Source organism: Armigeres subalbatus, chromosome 2, assembly GCF_024139115.2.
Source record: "Armigeres subalbatus isolate Guangzhou_Male chromosome 2, GZ_Asu_2, whole genome shotgun sequence".
NCBI classification, from domain to species: domain Eukaryota; kingdom Metazoa; phylum Arthropoda; class Insecta; order Diptera; family Culicidae; genus Armigeres; species Armigeres subalbatus.
Window position 1 is genome coordinate 299,141,760 of NC_085140.1, and position 18,638 is coordinate 299,160,397.

At 44.2% G+C, this 18,638-nt stretch overlaps 1 protein-coding gene across 1 annotated transcript in view; it reads right to left on the reverse strand.

Annotated features, from left to right (window-relative positions):
- The window catches only part of LOC134212474 (transmembrane protein 214), an 81,963-nt gene that overhangs the window by 58,640 nt on the left and 4,685 nt on the right, over positions 1–18,638 (reverse strand). Inside the window, exons 2-4 of the mRNA XM_062690372.1 lie at positions 10,545–11,364; positions 1,987–2,297; positions 1,777–1,922 (exon numbers count right to left, since the gene is read on the reverse strand). Coding sequence (XP_062546356.1) covers positions 1,777–1,922; positions 1,987–2,297; positions 10,545–11,364 — 1,277 coding nt within the window. The remainder of the gene's footprint in view (positions 1–1,776; positions 1,923–1,986; positions 2,298–10,544; positions 11,365–18,638) is intronic.

Here is an 18,638-nt window from a genome sequence, read left to right on the forward strand (position 1 = left end):
CTATACGAGAAATGCAGAAAATCAGGCTTTTATGTAGGTACTCTCAATGCACGAAAAAAAAAACCCTAGCGGTGTTGGTGCCTTTCTCGTGCAAGAAATGCTAAAAAAATATAAATGAGTATTTTAAGCGTGTTTTGGCATAAAAAAGGCAAAAATTGTATATTGGTGATAACATCTGATCCCATAGTCCGATCTGGCCAATTATCAATAGCAACCAATGGGACAGGATTCCCCGCCGAATGGAACCTGTTGTAAGTAAAATTGCGAACAATGATAGGTTCTAAAAAGTGTGTCTACTTACACATTGTCGATTGGTATATAGGGACGTTCCGATACTTCCGATATATCGGAATATCGATATTTTTGTTTCGATATCCGATATTTTTGTATCGATATTTTGCTTTCAATATATCGGTCATATCGATATTTTTGCTTTCGATATCGATATATTGAATCAAAACGAATGACATTATATTTTATGAAAGAAAATACTTCAAAATGGATAGTGTGAGGTGTGCGCTGCCAAATGGTTTTGGCTACACGACACGTTGCATTGACACGCCGTTGGGCAACATCTTTCAAGCCGCTGGTCCTTGAATTCTTACGGGAATTCAATTATATATTTGACGTGATAAATTTGACAAATTATAACTTTAGAAATTAGAAAGAGATTTGTGGAAATGAGAATTTAGAAGAATTTGAAAACAAATGAAAATTTTCTGACGAAATTCAAAAGAATGCTCCTTAGGAATGAAAGAGAATTTCCTTAAAATCAATTTTGAAGAATGTCCAAAAAAGAATTTCCTGCCGAAATTCCTGGGAATTCCATGTGATTGTTTCAGATAATTTTTCGTGAAAGTTTAAGAGAATTTCCTTTTTTAATCCTAAGAATATTCCAATGGATTTTTCCGTAAAAATACTAAATTTTAATAAAATTTAAAAATCTTACGTGGAAATTCTGAAGAGAGAATTTTCTGAATTTAAGAATCAGAATGACCCGAAGAGAAATACAGAAAAAAATGTCAATGGTATTTCAGCAAATTTCTCAAAACTTCAGATTATTTTTTTCAAGCGAACGAAAAATATTGAGGTTAGTGTCATGCAAAAAAAACGCCGCCACTAGCGGTTAAAACTACCATGAACGCCGCTGCCGAAAATTGTTGGACTTGCACACTATAGAAGCAGATTGGATTAAGTAATAGAGAAAAAAGTCAATTCCAATCATTATTGTAAAGTGGTAATACGTTAATACGAAAAAAAATCTAATAACTATAACAAATATATTATAAATATTCTCATTTCTGAAATATCATATGATTTTCCGATATATCGATATTTTCATTCCAATATATCGGTGATATCGATACTTTGATTCGATTATCGTATCGAATCAAATATCGATATTTTGAAGTATCGGAACGTCCCTATTGGTATAATACTATGTGTCTCCGGGCTTTCTATCAAAAATTCGTTTTTGGAGTGATCATATAGCCTTTCGGTACAACTGTGTTGTACGAAAAAGGCAAAAAGATTACGAATAATAAAAATTATGTGTACCTATAAAAGCTTTTTACAATTTTTAATTTTCTTCCGAACGAGACGAGCCAACCTTGGGCTGAAAGTCTCGTTAATAAAGACAAAAAAAAATTTATCTCGTTCGTCTAATTTACGCCAAACCTGGCGAATCGAGGAGTACTGGCAATCACTTTTTATTTAATAATTCATAATTTATGCCGATTTGTGATTTGAAAAGAATAGCATTATGAAAACACATACCTGTAATACAGCAGTTGAAGCTACTAGTCCTTCCACTTTCTTCTTGCTCTCTCCAAGCTCTGCATTTATTAGCTGAATATCATCCAAAAATTGATGAAAAAGTCTATCACTCAACAGCTTGTTCGCTGATTTAGAAGAAGAATTATCTAAAAGTGAAAAATATACAAATGAATAATTTCGGCACTCTTTTGCACATTATCTTATTCTCACCAATAAAACTTAACAGATCTGCGGTTTGTTGGATGTTTTTCCTATAAAGACCTCGCCAGGCCGCCCAGCATTCGGGGTCTTCGTTGAGGCACAATATCAGTCCGAAATAGATCAGGTCCGGTTTCGCGATGAACTGGAAGTTTTTGAACAGCGTCGTAAAGGTGACTGGGGTCTTCGGGGCACTGAGGACGTATCGTTTTACCAACAGTTTCGATGCTTGATCAAGCAGTACGGATAATTCACGATTGGGTTTGCTTTGCGTTGTCAACGAGCTCAGTATGGTCAGGAAATCGCTGGATGAAATGTCGAGTCTAAAAGATGAGCGGAAAAAATGTGAATATATAATAGAGCTCGGCGACACAACAATTGGTAGTCAGGTAGTTTTAGCGCTCATTTATTCCCAGGTAATTATTTTACCTAATATTTATAGTATAGAATATTACTCAGAGGCGTCGCGTCCGCATGTGCAACCTGTGCACTGCACAGTGTTGCTTTTTGCCGATTTCGTGCCCTTTTTTAATAGCATCGTTTCTGTTGATTTTTTCGCTGTAGTTTGTTTGAAGAAGACGTTAGTTATGAAAAGGGCCTTTTTTTTGAGAAAGTCTGTAAAATAATTAATCCACCTAAAAGTGAGATAAAAATTTTGCTTACCCATCGAAACCAGATATGAGCCCCCACTTTACCAAAGACACCCCATACATATGACTTATATAGTACGAGATATGTGACATTTTCTGTGGAAGGTCCCTAAAATCAGTTTTTTGAGCAAATTTTTTTTTCTATGTTTCAGGCACTTTTACCTTCTATAAAGTTGTTTGGCCAACAAAAATGCACGTTTTTGTAGAACATTGCGAAGCTCTATCTACTAAATTTGAAAATTTATTTGAGAAAATGTTTGTTTTTTAGGGGTGTTTTAGAATCGTGTAACTTGATCCGGCGCAAAATGGCGAACACAACTTTTTAGTACACCGAAACTGCTGTATGTTAACAATTGTCTAGCGGTTGAAGCTTTTGTTTACACGAAATTATATGTGAATTATATAGATTTTAAATGTCCTAATTTTTGTCTTACTTGTACACGTACTACTTGTGTAAATGCTATAGGATCACAATAAAAATTAACCTTTGATAGGTGACCAATAGGGGCCCTCCTTAGCCGTGCGGTAAGGCGCGCGGCTACAAAGCAAGACCATGCTGAGGGTGGCTGGGTTCGATTCCCGGTGCCGGTCTAGTCAATTTTCGGATTGGAAATTGTCTCGACTTCCCTGGGCATAAAAGTATCATCGTGCTAGCCACATGATATACGAATGCAAAAATGGTAACCTGGCTTAGAAACCTCGCAGTTAATAACTGTGGAAGTGCCTAATGAACACTAAGCTGCGAGGCGGCTCTGTCCCAGTGTGGGGACGTAATGCCAATAAGAAGAAGAGAAGAAGAAGAAGGTGACCAATAGGCCCATAGTATATTGCAACACTATGAACTGAACTGATGTCTGTATGTGTGTATATTCGTGTGTATGTGAGTATGTATAGACATTTTATAGACCCATTTTTGGGAATTAAGAAATCAACCATTTTTCACAGAAAACTGCATGATTCCATTGTTTATTCGCGAAGAAAACATTGTTTTCCAGATTAATCGCGATACTCGAAATATTTACGTTTGTCAATAGAAAAATACTTGATATGTATATATGTAAGTAAAAATACTGCTAGAAGGTGATGTTTGGAGTCATGGAAAAGTTAAAAAAAAAACAGAATACTACACACATCGGTGAAGATTCCTTTCTCGTTTACTAAAATAGGATCCAATAATCCGCCGTCGTTCATTATTCACAAAATTTTCAATAATAAATCTTCTTCTTCTTATTGGCATTACATTCCTCACTGGGACATTGCCGCCTTGCAGCCTTATTCAGCGCTTCCACAGTTGTTAACTGCGACAATTCTAAGACAAGTTACCATTTTTGCATTGTATTTCACGAGGCTAACACTTGATACTTTTATGCCCAGGGGAGTCGAGACAATTTGCAATCCGAAAATTACCTAGACCGGCACCGGGAATTGAACCCAGCCACCCTCAGAATGGTCTTGCTTTGTAGCCGCGCGTCTTACCGCACGACTAAGGAGGGCCCAATCAATAATAAATTATGGTCTCAAATTCCTTATGCAGTTTTCTGTGCGAAATTGTTATTTGTTAATTTCCAAACAGTATGACTATAAAATATCGATGCACACACACATACACACGAATATACACACATACAGACATCGTGGAGCTGCCAGGAGCCAGGGTGGCCGACGAGGGAAGAGTAACTGTGGCGGAACTTGCGGGGATTGCACAGTCCCTTAGTGTAGGTAAGGCGCCAGGACCGGATGGTATTCCGAACCTGGCCATTAAAGCGGCCATTGCCGAGGCTCCCGAGATGTTCAGATCTGTCATGCAGAGATGCCTGGACGAAGGAGTCTTCCTGAAGCATGGAAAAGGCAGAGCTTGGTCCTATTGCCAAAGGCGGGAAAACCACCGGGTGATCCGTCGGCATATAGACCAATATGCCTGCTTGATACGGCGGGAAGGTGCTCGAGAAGATCATCCTCAACAGGTTGTTGATACGCACGGAGGGTGCGGATGGTCTATCGAGTAACCAGTTTGGCTTCCGAAAGGGTAAGTCGACCGTAGACGCTATCTTGTCGGTTACCAAATCCGCGGAGATAGCTATCCAGCGTAAGAGGAGGGGAGTTCGCTATTGTGCAGTAGTGACTCTCGACGTGAGGAATGCATTCGATAGTGTCAGTTGGGCAACTATTGCAGATGCGCTCCTGCGTCTTGGAATTCCAGAGTACCTGTACAAGATTCTCGGAAGCTACTTCCAGAATCGAGTACTGGTATACGACACGGAGGCGGGTCGGAAGTGCGTTGACATAACCTCAGGGGTTCCGCAAGGTTCCATACTGGGTCCGGTGTTATGGAACGTCATGTATGACGGTGTCTTGAGGTTGAAGTTCCCGGTGGGCGTGGTAATCGTCGGCTTCGCTGACGATATTACGCTGGAGGTCTACGGCGAATCGATCGAAGAGGTGGAGTTGACTGCAGCCCACTCGATCGCAATTGTGGAGGAGTGGATGAGTTCCAGGAAGTTAGAACTGGCTCACCACAAGACTGAGGTGGTTGTTGTTAACAACCGAAAGTCGGAGCAGCAAGCGGTGATAAGGGCAGGCAACTGCACGATCACCTCTGAACGCTCAATCAAACTCTTGGGGTAATAATCGACGATAAGCTCACCTTTGGTAGCCACGTCAATTACGCCTGCAAGCGTGCCTCCACAGCTATAGTGGCATTGTCCCGGATGATGTCCAATAGCTCTGCGGTTTATGCCAGCAAGCGCAAGCTTCTGGCTAGCGTTGCTCTGTCCATACTGAGGTATGGGGGCCAGCTTGGGGCACGGCCCTGCGTATTAACTGCTACAGAACGAAGTTAGAAAGTACGTATAGGCTCATGTGCCTAAGAGTTGCGAGCGCGTACCGTACCGTGTCGCACGATGCACTCTGCGTCATCACCGGTATGATGCCTATTGACATCGTTATCGGTGAAGACATAGAGCGCTTTGAAATGCGCGGCACGAGAGGCATCCGCAGGACTGTCAGGTTGGCCTCAATGGTCCAAATGGCAGCGTGCGTGGGACAGTTCCACTAAGGGTAGATGGACATAGGTTGATACCGGAGATAGGTACGTGGGTCAAGAGGCGCCATGGGGAAATCACTTTCCACCTGACCCAGGTCCTTACAGGCCATGGTTGCTTCAGACAGTACCTACACCGGTTCGGACACTCGGCCTCGCCCGAGTGTCCGGTGTGCGTTGGTTTAGAGGAAACGGCGGAACACGTGTTGTTCGTGTGCCCGCGTTTTCGCACAATGCGTGACCACATGCTTGCCACATGTGGTCTGGACACTACCCCGGACAACCTAGTCCGGAGGATGTGTAAACATGAAGTTGGCTGGAACGCCGTTTTATCGGCTATCGTCCAAATCGTCTCGGAACTACACAGAAGGTGGCGCGTGGACTCGAGGAATGGCTAGTTCAGGCGCAAATAAGAGGTGGTCCAAGGGTTCGGAGTCGGCATCATGGGTCATACCGGTGCCCTGTGGTCGAACTCGATCCTTTTATCGAACAAGTGGCCGCGTGAAGAACAACATGGTATCGTCGCTTTCGCGGCGTCGGTCAACCAGGCGGGTTCCGAGCCCGAGGACGGAAAGGGGTCCTCGTCAAGGCTGGGGCAGGCGTAGGCACCGCGTCGGCAAGTCCCTCTGTGTGCTGGCGAATAGGCCCTATCGCAGAAAGGTCAATTTGGGGTGCACGCGGCATCATCATTCTTGATACCAGTCGTGCAGAGGGAAGCAGGCGCGAAGTCGACCCTGCCCACCTTCCGAGGACATAGGGCGTGGTAAGGCCACCTGGAAAGCCGGCAATGCGCTGGCACGATACCATGGTGTTCTTCTAAAAAGCGAGTCACGATGTTCGATGCTGCAAGGACACGCAGCTAACCTCGAGGGTGCGTTATGCACTGGCCCCCCTTTGAAGCATTACTTTCTGGTTGTACCGAAGGGACGATGGGCTTGGCGGCAATGGAAACGGTTTAGCTGGTCGGGGATGCAGTCCTGCCTCCCTCATTGGAGGTGGCCCCTAACCCAGCACTTCCTGGTCAACCCAGGATGTCTGTTGAGCAGATTCCCCCTCCATTGTTTAGGAAGAAAAAAAAAAAACATACAGACATCAGCAGGGGCAGCAGGGACTTTGTCCAAGGGCTTGACGACCCCTCCCCATGGCCACTGCGAGTTAGACCGGGACCATCGTCCCTAACCCCTAATCCCAAGGCGTCAAGCGACCCGTGCCGAGGGGATGCATGGCCAGGGGGGTGAAATAATAAGCTAGGCCTTTAACGGAGCCTGTGGGATACCTGGGCACCATCCACAGTAATTGTCCCTTACCGCGTCATGCTGGGCTCTGGCGTGGTGGACCTCTTTTTCCCGAGCAACTCGTGGGACCAAAATGGAAAACCAAGTCAATTCTTCAATTAGTGGTAGTAGTGTAGGCGACAACCCCTTCGCAAGAGGTGGGTTGTTCAGGTCTCCGCCTAGGAGGCCAGAGGCTATAGTCGGCAGCTCAGTGCGCAGCGCCAGCGTGGGTCACTTAACCTTCCTCTCGGCTAAAAAACGCCGGTAGAGGTTATTGACGGCCCATGGCTTGTGGAGGCGATGAACCGCAAACGCGATGGGCTTTCGGCCTTCGAGGTGGCGACGGAACAGCTGGACGCCATCATCGACTTTGCGTCATTGAAGCATAATATCAGTAAGAACCCCAAGAGGAGCTTGCAGAAACTTCGAAAGTCGATGCTGGACGCCAAGCTGGAGAGGGTGGTCGGGACGGCCAAGGATTCGCGGACTTGGGCAAGGTCGAATCGACCGAAGGCGTGCCAGCGAAGACGTTGGTACCAAATTCTACCCAGACTGAGGCTCAAGTATTTGCGGGTACGTCGGGGATGACTGCTCCAACGGAGCAGACACAAAAACGGGGGAGACAGTCTCCAGGGGATGAGCTGCCTAGGGGCCGCTCCAAAACGCGGAGGGTTACTACCCCGAACAAGGGTAGTGGGGCTGGGAAGCTGAACCCCGGCCAGGTACCTCCAAAACCGGGGGAGGAAGGACCTGGAAAGGTCCGTCCACCCAGGAAAGACGGTGGTAAGGGGTTATGGCAGGCTGAGAGTTCTCAGTCGCACCAGACCAGGGAAATAGAGGGGGATGACGCCTCCTGGACCCTGGTCAAGAACAAGAGGAAACCGAAGACGTCAAGGGCCGAAAAGAAGGCCCAGGCGAATGAGGGTAGCTAGAAGTCTAGGGTAGGCGCCAATCGCTCCAGGGGCGATGCCCTAGTCATCAAAACGGACGAGGCTAAGTACTCGGACGTCTTGAAGGCGATGAGGAGTGACGTCAAGCTCGGTGAACTCGGCGCCGTAGTACGTCGAATAAGACGTACCCGGATGGGCGAGATGTTCCTCGAGCTGAAGCGGGGCATCTCGCAAAAGGGCGCCGCCTACAAGAAGTTGGCGGATGAAGTCCTAGGCGAGACGGTCAAGATGAAGGCACACACGACGGAGGTGAATCTAAGGGTTAAAGACCTGGACGAGATCACCGAAGTCGAAGAGCTCGTCACGGCACTGCGGCGACAGTGTAAAGTGGAGACGCCCACCGCAGCCGTTCGGCTACGGAAAGGTCCGACAGGGACGCAGATAGCATTGGTTCGGCTATCTGCAGCGGACGCCTCCAAGGTAGTCAAGTTAGGGAGCGTCAAGGTGGGATGGTCGGTATGCCCTGTGGGCATATACGAGCAACCCGAAGTTTGCTTCAAGTGCCTGGAACCGGGGCACAAGCAATGGGACTGCAAAGGCCCTGACAGAAGCAATCTCTGCCGACGCTGCGGATTGGAGGGACATAAGGCACAATGCTGCACGAACCCTCCCAATTGTTTGATTTGTTCCAGCAAAGCTGTGAACAGCAAGCACCCCATGGGGGTTCGAAGTGCCCGGCGTTTAAGCGTGCTGCAAAATCACAGTGCAGGTAACGCAGCTGGCTTGCTCGGCCTCGCCCGAGTGTTTGGTGTGCGCAGTTTTAGAGGAAACGGAGGAACACGTGTTGTTCGTGTGCTCACGTTTTCGCGCAATGCGTGACCACATGCTTGCCACAACAACCTAGTTCGGAGGATGTGTAAAGATGAAGTTGGCTGGAACGCCGTTTTAGCGGCTATCGCCCAAATCGTCTCGGAGCTACACAGAAGGTGGCGCGTGGACTCAAGGATGGCTACTTCAGGCGCAAATAAGAGGTGGTCCAAGGGATCGAAGTCTGCTTTATGGGTCATACCGGTGGTCAAGCTCTGTGGTTGAACTCGATCCTTTTATCGAACAAGTGGCGGGGCGAAGAACAACATGGTATCGTCGCTTTCGCGGCGTCGGTCAACCGGGCGGGTACCGAGCCCGAGGACGGAAAGGGGTCCTCGTCACGGCTGGGGCAGGCGTAGACACCGCGTCGGCAAGTCCCTCTGTGTGCTGGTGAATAGGCCCTATTGCAGAAAGGTCAATTTGGGGTACACTCGGAATCATCATTCTTGATACCAGTCGTGCAGAGGGAAGCAGGCGCGAAGTCGACCCTTCCCACCTTCCGAGGACATAGGGCGTGGTAAGGCCACCTGGAAAGCCGGCAGCGCGCTGGCGCGATAAGAGTAGACATACAGCAGTTTCAGTGTACTGAATAGTTGTGTGCGCCATTTTGCGCCGAAACAAGTTACACGATTCTAAAACACCCCTAAAAAAAAAACCCATTTTCTCAAATAACTTTTCAATTTCAAGAGATAGAGCTTTGCAATGTTCTACAAAAACGTGTATTTTTGTGAGCCAAACAACTTTGAAGAAGATGGTAAAAATGCTTGAAACGTAGAAAAAAAGTTATGCTTAAGAAACTTATTTCAGGGATCTTCCACAGAAAATGTCACATATCTCGTACTCTATAAGTCTTAGGTATGGGGTGTCTTTGGTAAAGTGGCTTGAAATACCATCCGCTACAACTCTCCTGAAGACCCTAGGCTCATATCTGGTTTCGATGGTTAAGCAAAATTTTTATCTCACTTTTAGGTGGATTAATCATTTTACAGATTTTCTCAAAAAAAGGTCCTTTTCATAACTAACGTCTTCTTCAAACAAACTCCAGCGAACAAATCAACAGAAACAATGCTATTAGAAAAGGGCACGAAATCAACAAAAAGCAACATTGTGCAGTGCACAGGTTGCACATGCAGACGCGACGCCTCTGAGTAATAGTCTATACTATGTATTAAGAAAAACTAATATTATTGCAACATTGCAGCCAATGCAATTATTGCTTCATGTTTGCTGCCCGAAACGCCATACCGTAAACAACAGGTCAAAATAACGGACTCCTCCCAAATGAGAAAAAAAACCTTTACACTTTTTGTCGTTTGTTTTCTCCACTAATAGGTACGTATTTAGGTGAGATTGATGTGACAACCAGCTCGAGCATATACGAAAGGAAACCAGAACATAATGTGTGAAACTGGCGCACGCATGACGAGCACCTAATATTATGCTTAGAACTAATTTAGTGGTTTCTGCGGGGTATGCAGTAACGCATCTACTACTGCTATGTGCATAACAGTCCTATGTGTTGAATAAGTCGATCAAGTCTTAATACTTATCTGACACGAAGATGTTTTGAAATTTATAAATGCTGCGATATTTTTGGGCTTCACTGTAGCAATATTATTTTTTATTATACCTCGTGTAGAAATATTGATTAAATCTGTAATGCGAATAGCATCCAACACAAATAGATTCTATTTTCTAGAGCACAGCAGACTATCATAAGCTACATGGGACTTTTGTGCGAATTGGGACAGTTTAGTCCCAATGACTATTCTTCGCCAACTGGTTTATAATCTCTGAACCCACTAAATAGCACCCGAAAATCGAAAAGAATTAGCATTAACATACTTACTTGGCAGTCGAGTTCTGATGTAGAATTTTATGAACATACTCGTGGACGTATTTGCTGTACGTTTTAAGCTCGATCACCGGGACCATGATGTCCTGCCAAACTTTGAGTCCCACGCTGGGATCGTGGTAGCCCCCTTGCCCGAGAGCCCACAGCAAGCTGAGCCCGATGCTACTCCGGTTTTGAAACGAGTTCCTCAGGATGGCATTCCTGGCCAGATTGTTGACGCAAATTTGCGGATTGTTGATGGCCATTGCCTGAAGGAGTAACGTATGGCCCAGATGCGGCAAATTTTTGTTCATATCACCAGTCAGATTGGACAGCGTCAGATCGTAAAAGTATTGCACATTCTGATCACCTGCTTTGGCAATCGTGTCATCAACTAATTCTTTCAGATCCTGAGGAAGCACATCATATGGATAGGAGAGAGTCTTGTTGGCAAAGGTAGGGTCAGCGACATCTACGCGAAGGGATTCATTCAAAAACGTCGTAATCGCTTTCAATGACATCAAGTGATTGTCTTTGAAGTTTTCATTCACAGCCCATAAGTGCGCGCGGAGGTCACTAACGCTCACTGTTTTCAACGCGGCCCCCAGATCCTTGTACTTGGGCTTTGCAGGTTGTTTCTTATCCGTTTCTTGCTTATGTTTGGCTTTGTTTTGCTGTTGACCACGTGCGGGTGATCGTTTCCGATCCTGCTGTTGCTGACTTTGATGCCTTCCATTCGCCACATTTTGACTGTTTTTATTCTCCTTGTTGCCCTGATCGATTAATAGGTTGTCCTTCACATTGGCGTACAATGACCGAATCTGATCCATTGTATCTATAATTAGCAAACGAAAACAAAAAGCGAGAGTAAAGATAATGTTCTAACGCGGATAACGGTATCTGCGGTGCGTGTCAAGCGTCTTCGCGGAGCATAGAATTAGAACTGATGCAGTCCGCTTCGTGGGGCTAAGCAACAACCGCAGCTTCACTGAGAATGCGTTTGTGCAATGAATGCAAAAACGAAGTTCTCTGACTCTCGTTCTTTTCATTATGTTTTACAGGCAGAGCATTGTGGTTGTTTATGGATAATTATTTAGGAGTTGGCGAATTAGCGACGTGATTCGTCACATTACATATTATCAATGATTTTTATTACATATTATACCCAGGATTTTTTACACGGTTTGGTTTTAGTCGTTTAAGACCTTCAGCGTTAATGAAACAATGAGTTAAGCCCACGAAAAAATTCACAAAAACAAAGAAAATTCAGGGGGTATTTAAAAAGCTGTGATAGTTTGGGTTAATCTAGAAATTAATGAATTCCAACAGCGTAAAAAAACCTGGGTGTAGTACACAAATTTGCCGCGAAAGTTTTTTGAAGGGTGTGATTGAATTCCAGAATGCTTGCTCTTAAAACTTCCAGGTAATATTATCATTTTATAATACATACGAGGGTCACATGATGATGTCACCAGCAAGGATTACCAATTCATGCTTTTCTTCATGATAAACCTTGGAGTTAATTTATTACGGTGAAGGTAGATTTTAGAGGGGAGTACCAAAGCACAATAGCTCGTTGGGAGGTGGCAGTGAATTTTGTGTTTAATTCAGTCAATTGGGTCACAGTGTCAGATTTATTCTCGGTGTTCCGATAATTCTAGGTTTGTCTGCTTTATGGCATTCATTTGCGACCTACATTGAAGAATAGGCTATAGAATCGGAAGTTTCTCCAGGAATTTCTCCACAAGTTTATCCAGGAATTCTTTCGGAAGTTACTGCAGAAATTCCTTCGGGAGTTCTTCCAGGAATTCCTTCAGAAGTTCCTCCAGAAATGCTTTCGGGAGATCCTCCAGAAATTCTTCCGGAAGCTACTGCAGAAATTCCTTCGGAAGTTACTGCAGAAATTCCTTCGGAAGTCTATCCAGAAATTCCTTTGGAAGTTTCTCCAGGAATTCCTTTGGAAGTTTCTCCAGGAATTCCTTCAGAAGTTTCTCCAGGAATTCCTTCGGAAGTTCCTCCAGAAATTCCTTTGGAAGTTCCTCCAGGAATTCCTCTGGAAGTTTCTCCAGGAATTCCTTCGGAAGTTCCTCCAGAAATTCCTTTGGAAGTTCCTCCAGGAATTCCTCTGGAAGTTCCTCCAGGAAATCCTCCGGAAGTTCCTCCAGGAATCCCTTCAGAATTTTCTCCAGGAATTCCTTCGGAAGTTCCTCCAGAAATTCTTCCGGAAGTTACTGCAGAAATTCACTCGGAAGTTCATCCACAAATTCCTTTGGAAGTTCCTCCAGGAATTCCTTCGGATGTTTCTCCAGGAATTCCTTTGGAAGTTTCTCCAGGAATTCCTTCGGAAGTTTCTCCAGGAATTCCTTCGGAAGTTTCTCTGGGAATTCCTTCGGAATTTCTCTAGAAATTCCTTCGGAATTTTCTCTGAGAATTCCTTCGGAAGTTCCTCCAGGAATCCAGGAAGATCCAGCAGAAATTCCTAAGGAAGTTTATCCAGAAATTCCTTTGAAAGTTCCTTCGGGAATTCCTCCGGAAGTTCCTTCGGGTATTCCTCCGGAAGTTCCTTTGGAAATTCCTCCGGAAGTTCCTTTGGGAATTCCTCCGGAATTGCACTGCACAAACATAGTCGACATTACTAAATAAGTTAGCCGATTACCAATGCAATGTGCGCTTTGTTCTCCGATGATAAACACCATCACCACCGGCTGAACTGCTTTGCAGTTAGGCCGAAACAAATATGAATTCCTTGTCATGTTGATCTTTGGATAACGAAGGGGATATACCCCGTTAGGCATAACGCACGTTGGTCATAATGTTCGTTAGAAATTTCCGAAAATACCTATTCCTCTGAAAATTTTGTACAGAAATTATGTGGACACAAGCCCAAGTCCTGGTGCCATGTGAGACACAAAACAGACCTGACACGACGGCCCTCCGACGAGACAGAAGGTTTGCACAGGTCCAATAAGCAGCCTGTAAAACCAATAATAGCAATATAAAAGATAATACGACTCGATATAATCGGAAAAGACCTAGGCGACGAATAAAGGATCACCATTGCAAGCTTGGAACATGAAACTGCAAGTCGCTAGGCTTCGCAGGTTGCGACAGGATGATCTACGATGAATTACATCCCCGAAACTTCGACGTCGTGGCGCTGCAGGAGATTTGCTGAACAGGACAGAAAGTATGAAAAAGCGGGCATCGACGGCTACCTTCTATCAAAGCTGTGGTACCACATACCAGCTGGGAACCGGCTTCATAGTGCTAGGCAAGATCCGCCAAGTGTGATTGGGTGGCAGCCAATCAACGTAAGGATGTGCAAGCTGAGGATAAAAGGCCGTTTCTTCAATAATATCTTCAATAATTAATTATTATAGCATCATCAACGTGCACTGCCCACACGAAGGGAGACCCGACGACGAGAAAGAAGCGTTATACGCACAGCTGGAGCAGACATACCATGGATGCCCACTGACGTCCCAAAATCGTCATCGGCGACATGAACGCACAGGTACACCGTATCGAATGATAACGGCCAACGATGCATAAACTTCGCAGCCTCCCGCAGAATGGTAGTCCGAAGCTTGGTCCGAAGCACCTTTTTCCCTGCAAAAATATCCACAAGGCCACATGGAGATCACCAAATCAAGAAACGGAAAACCAAATCGACCACGTTCTAATCGACGGTAAATTCTTCTCCGACATCATGAACGTACGACCTTACCGCAGTGCGAATATTGAATCCGACCACTACCTCGTTGCAGTATGTCTGCGCTTAAAACTCTCGACGGTGTACAACACGCGTCGGAGTCGTCCGCCGCGGCTAAACATTGGGTGGCTACAAGACAGTAGACCAGCCCAAGGATACGCGCAGCAGCTGGAAGTGGCACTCCCAACGGAAGAGCAGCTAGGCGCAGCGTCTCTTGAAGATGGCTGATATGGTGATATATTCGACCCGCCATTGGTAGCACCGCAACCGCTGCACTTAGCACGGTGCCCCTGGATCAGAGAAACGACCGGTATGACGGCGAATGTGAGTTAGTGGAAGAGAAGAATGCAGCATGGCGAGATTGCTGCAACACCGCACGAGGGCGAACGAGGCACGATATAAATGAGCGCGGAACAGACAAAAATCGATTTTCCGGAGGAAAAATCGCCAGCAGGAAGATCGAGACCATGAAGAGACGGAGCAACTGTACCGCGCTGATAGCACACGAAAGTTCTATGAGAAGTTGAACCGGGCCACGTGCTACAGCCTGATATGTGTAAAGACAAAAACGGGAACCTTCTTACGAACGAACATGAGGTGATCCGAAGGTGACGGCAACACTACGAAGAACACCTGAATGGCGATGTGGCAGATGAAAATGGCGGTATGGCGATGGACCTGGGAGAACGCGCTCAGGACATTGTTTTTCCGGCTCTGGATCTCCAGGAAATCCACGAGGAGATTGGCCGGCTATAGAACAACAAAGCCCCTGGGGTTGACCAACTACCAAGAGAGCTATTTAAACACGGTGGCGAGACACTGGCTAGAGCGTTGCACTGGGTCATTACCAAGATGTGTAAGGAGGAAGTTTTGCCACAGGAGTGTATGGAAGGTGTCGTGTGTTCCATCTACAAAAAGGGCGATAAGCTGGAATGTAGCAACTACCGCGCAATCATATTGCTGAACGCCACCTACAAGATACTCTCCCAAATTTTATGCCGTCGACTAGGACCAAGAGAGTTAGTGGGGCAGTACCAGGTGGGTTTTATGGACGAACGTTCCACAAGGAATCATTCGCCACTCGCCATCTACTGAAGAAATGCCGCGAATGCAACGTACTTTAATGAAAAAACTTGGCTTCGCCAACGACATAGATATTATGGCACGTAACTTTGAGAAGGAAGCCTACATCAAACTAAAGAGGGAAGCTAAGCGGATTGGACTAGTCATCAACACGTCGAAGATGAAGTACATGATAGGAAAAGGTTCCACATGGGCACGGCTTGCGCTGAAAACGTCAAAGGTCAGAAGGTCATTTTTTCAAAATGATGTATTATAGGGTAAATCACTACTTGGGCCTATGGACCCGATTCCCGGCTCACTGCACAGAAAACTAAGAATTTATACTGTTATATCTTTCAACCATTTATTTCACTCCTAATTGATCCAATTATCTATATAATACACGGTGCTCCCCTGACCGTTATTAACAAGAAAAATTCTCCATCAAAACTTATACCTGAATCTGAATTCTGGGGCTTTGAAAAAAAAAATCGTAGGGCCCGTTTTGGAGTTACGCCCTTTTTAAGACATAACCGCATGATATCGAAGAAAATCAATATAATATCTCGTCAAATGCATATTTCTCAACTTCCAATGAGTTGTCAGCAATAAAAGTAGTAGGTATAATGATATACTTGTTGCATACTACAATGAAGTACCAGTTTTGATTCAATGTATTAAAAACAGCGGACATATCCTCGACGAAAATGTGTTCATTAAAATTGGTATCGATAACGGAGGGAAAATATCCAAATAACAACCTGGTTTAAAAAAAGTCCAGATCAAACCAAAATTTCAAAATCAGAAACTTGTACTCGTAGCTCAGCTAGTGGCGACAATCGGTTACAAGTGCTGATTTTGGATCCACACTTGCCTGGAAAATTCGAACCGTATTGATATGGAACAGCTTGTTGAAGTTGAACTATTTTGGATACATTATTACAGGTGACCTTAAGATTATAAACATGATAATAGGAATGATGGCTTATTCCTACACTCAAATTATATCATTAATTATCTCGACAGCTTTTCTAATTTATATGCGCCTAATAAATAAATGCGCTTTATCAAAAATATTCGACTTTCTATTACATTGTGATAATTTCCGAAATGTATTATATTTGTCGCACATAAAATGTGAAACTACGAATTTACCCCTAGAATGTGATAGAAAAATAAAATAAAAAACTGATTTAGGGAGATGTACTTCGGAACTAATGATACTTAGAATATCAGAGAACTCATTTTTACGATATCCTAGTGCGTAGTTTCAGGTAAGTACACATTTTTTCTGCATTCGAGCCCTCCGTTTGAAACAAGTAATGTTTATTCATCAGCAGGTGGTTCAAAGCTGCAGTGTTTTTGCTCTCGCCCCGGGTTTTATAATATGCGGAAAAAGCCTGAAATGTGTCTGCAAGTAGAATCACCTCTATCTCCATTCACCAAGATACTGGATGTCGAGCCGGAAGTTAATCGGAATATCATAACTATAGGGGCTTTGTGTGAACAAACGAATAATGCAGAAATGCAGCAGAAACTTTAGAAGCATCATCATTAATTCATCATTCCGGCAATTATAAAACAACAACACAATCGTGTCTGCGTACTGCATTTTCAATGATTTCAAGGTAAGAATATATCTCAGAGATGAACGTAAACGTTGATGTTCAAAAATGTCTTGTCACTTTCAGAAATGCCTGTAATCGCTGGAGCAGGAGCTAGAGCGGAATGACTAGAATTCGTACCAAATTCGTACATAAATTATGACTGCACGCTGGTATTTCGTTAGCGGAACTCTTAATCTTATTCCTACAGAAATGTGTAACCATTATTGCGAATAAAATACTTATTATATTATGAAACACAAACCACAATTCCATCGTTCGTAAATAAAACAAAGCTGTTAAATTACACTTTAAAATATATATGCAGTACTAATAAATCATTGTCCATTGAGCCTTATGTGTTTTATGTGCACATGTTATGGGAATGTAATAACTTCGCACTTAAAATTTATGATGAGTGAATCAGCGAATGTTCATTAGTTTGGCACATAGTTTATGAATGCGAAACTCACTGGTCATATTATAATGGGCCAAGCACAATGGATACGTTTGCGTGCGGAATCGCGGCGACTACTTGTCGCCGACGGGGAGATGAAATCGCTTAGGTCTGGGGGAGCCTTAAGGCTGCCCCAGACCTAAGCAATTTCATCGTCGCGGCGGCGACAACTAGTCACCGCGATTCTATCGTTGGGTCGCTGCAGGCAATGTTCAATTTACGCTTCCATACCAACGGCGACAGAATCGCTGTCGCCAAGCGATAGAATCGCGTCGCGACTGTCGCATCGCGTGTGTTTGGGGGAACCTTTAAAGTTGCAGCGGACGGTAGCCGATATATCTAGACCAACATATGTTATTCACATAGCGTATTTTTTCCATTAACCTCATTAACCTTAACCAGTCATTAACAAATTAGTCCCACGACATCGAAATGACATTTCCTGTTACTGCTCGTATATCAATAACATTCGCGAAATGGATGATTTCGACTTGATCCGTGCCATTTTTTAATGCTCTCGTGCATGCTTACTGCTGAAAAAATTACAAAAATGAGAAACAACGCAATTTGCACTTCAATTCTTTGTTTTTGATTGATATTGATATAAGTACATGTAATGAATTCAAGGAGCAGTAACCCATTTGTTCTTTACTGAAGCTCCATCCATACTTAAGTCAACAAACTTTCTCAAATCCGCATTATTTTACTAAAATATGCGCAGTTGCGCAGCATCGAGAAGATCGTGTTATGCTCAGTGAAGCCGTTTGTACGCTTAATGCACCTTTGAGGTGTCTGACATAACCCTACTCCATAAATCCATAAATCTGCTAAGTTCGTTTTAATAGAGTAGAGTGGGGCAAGAGTACGCACTTAGTTTTTAATCGATCATGTGGCCCTTATGAAGCAAGCTTCTGCATTTCAAATCAATGTCGTCGATTCGTATACTCTTCCTCTATGTTACCCAGTCATGTGCTTTATGTATTGTTCGCTAAGTCCTTTCTAACAACAAATTACTTCAACTTATCCTCAAAACTTAATAACGTAATAATTTTCGATTTCTGTCCCTTTTGTCTTAGTTGTGGAACTTTACACTTCGGAAGTAGTCTTCTTCTTCTTCTTCTTCTTGGCATTACATCCCCACAATGGGACAGTGCCGCCTCGCAGCTTAGTGTTCATTAAGCACTTCCACAGTTATTAACTGCGAGGTTTCTAAGCCAGGTTACCATTTTGCATTTGTATATCATAAGGCTAACACGATGATACTTTTATGCCCA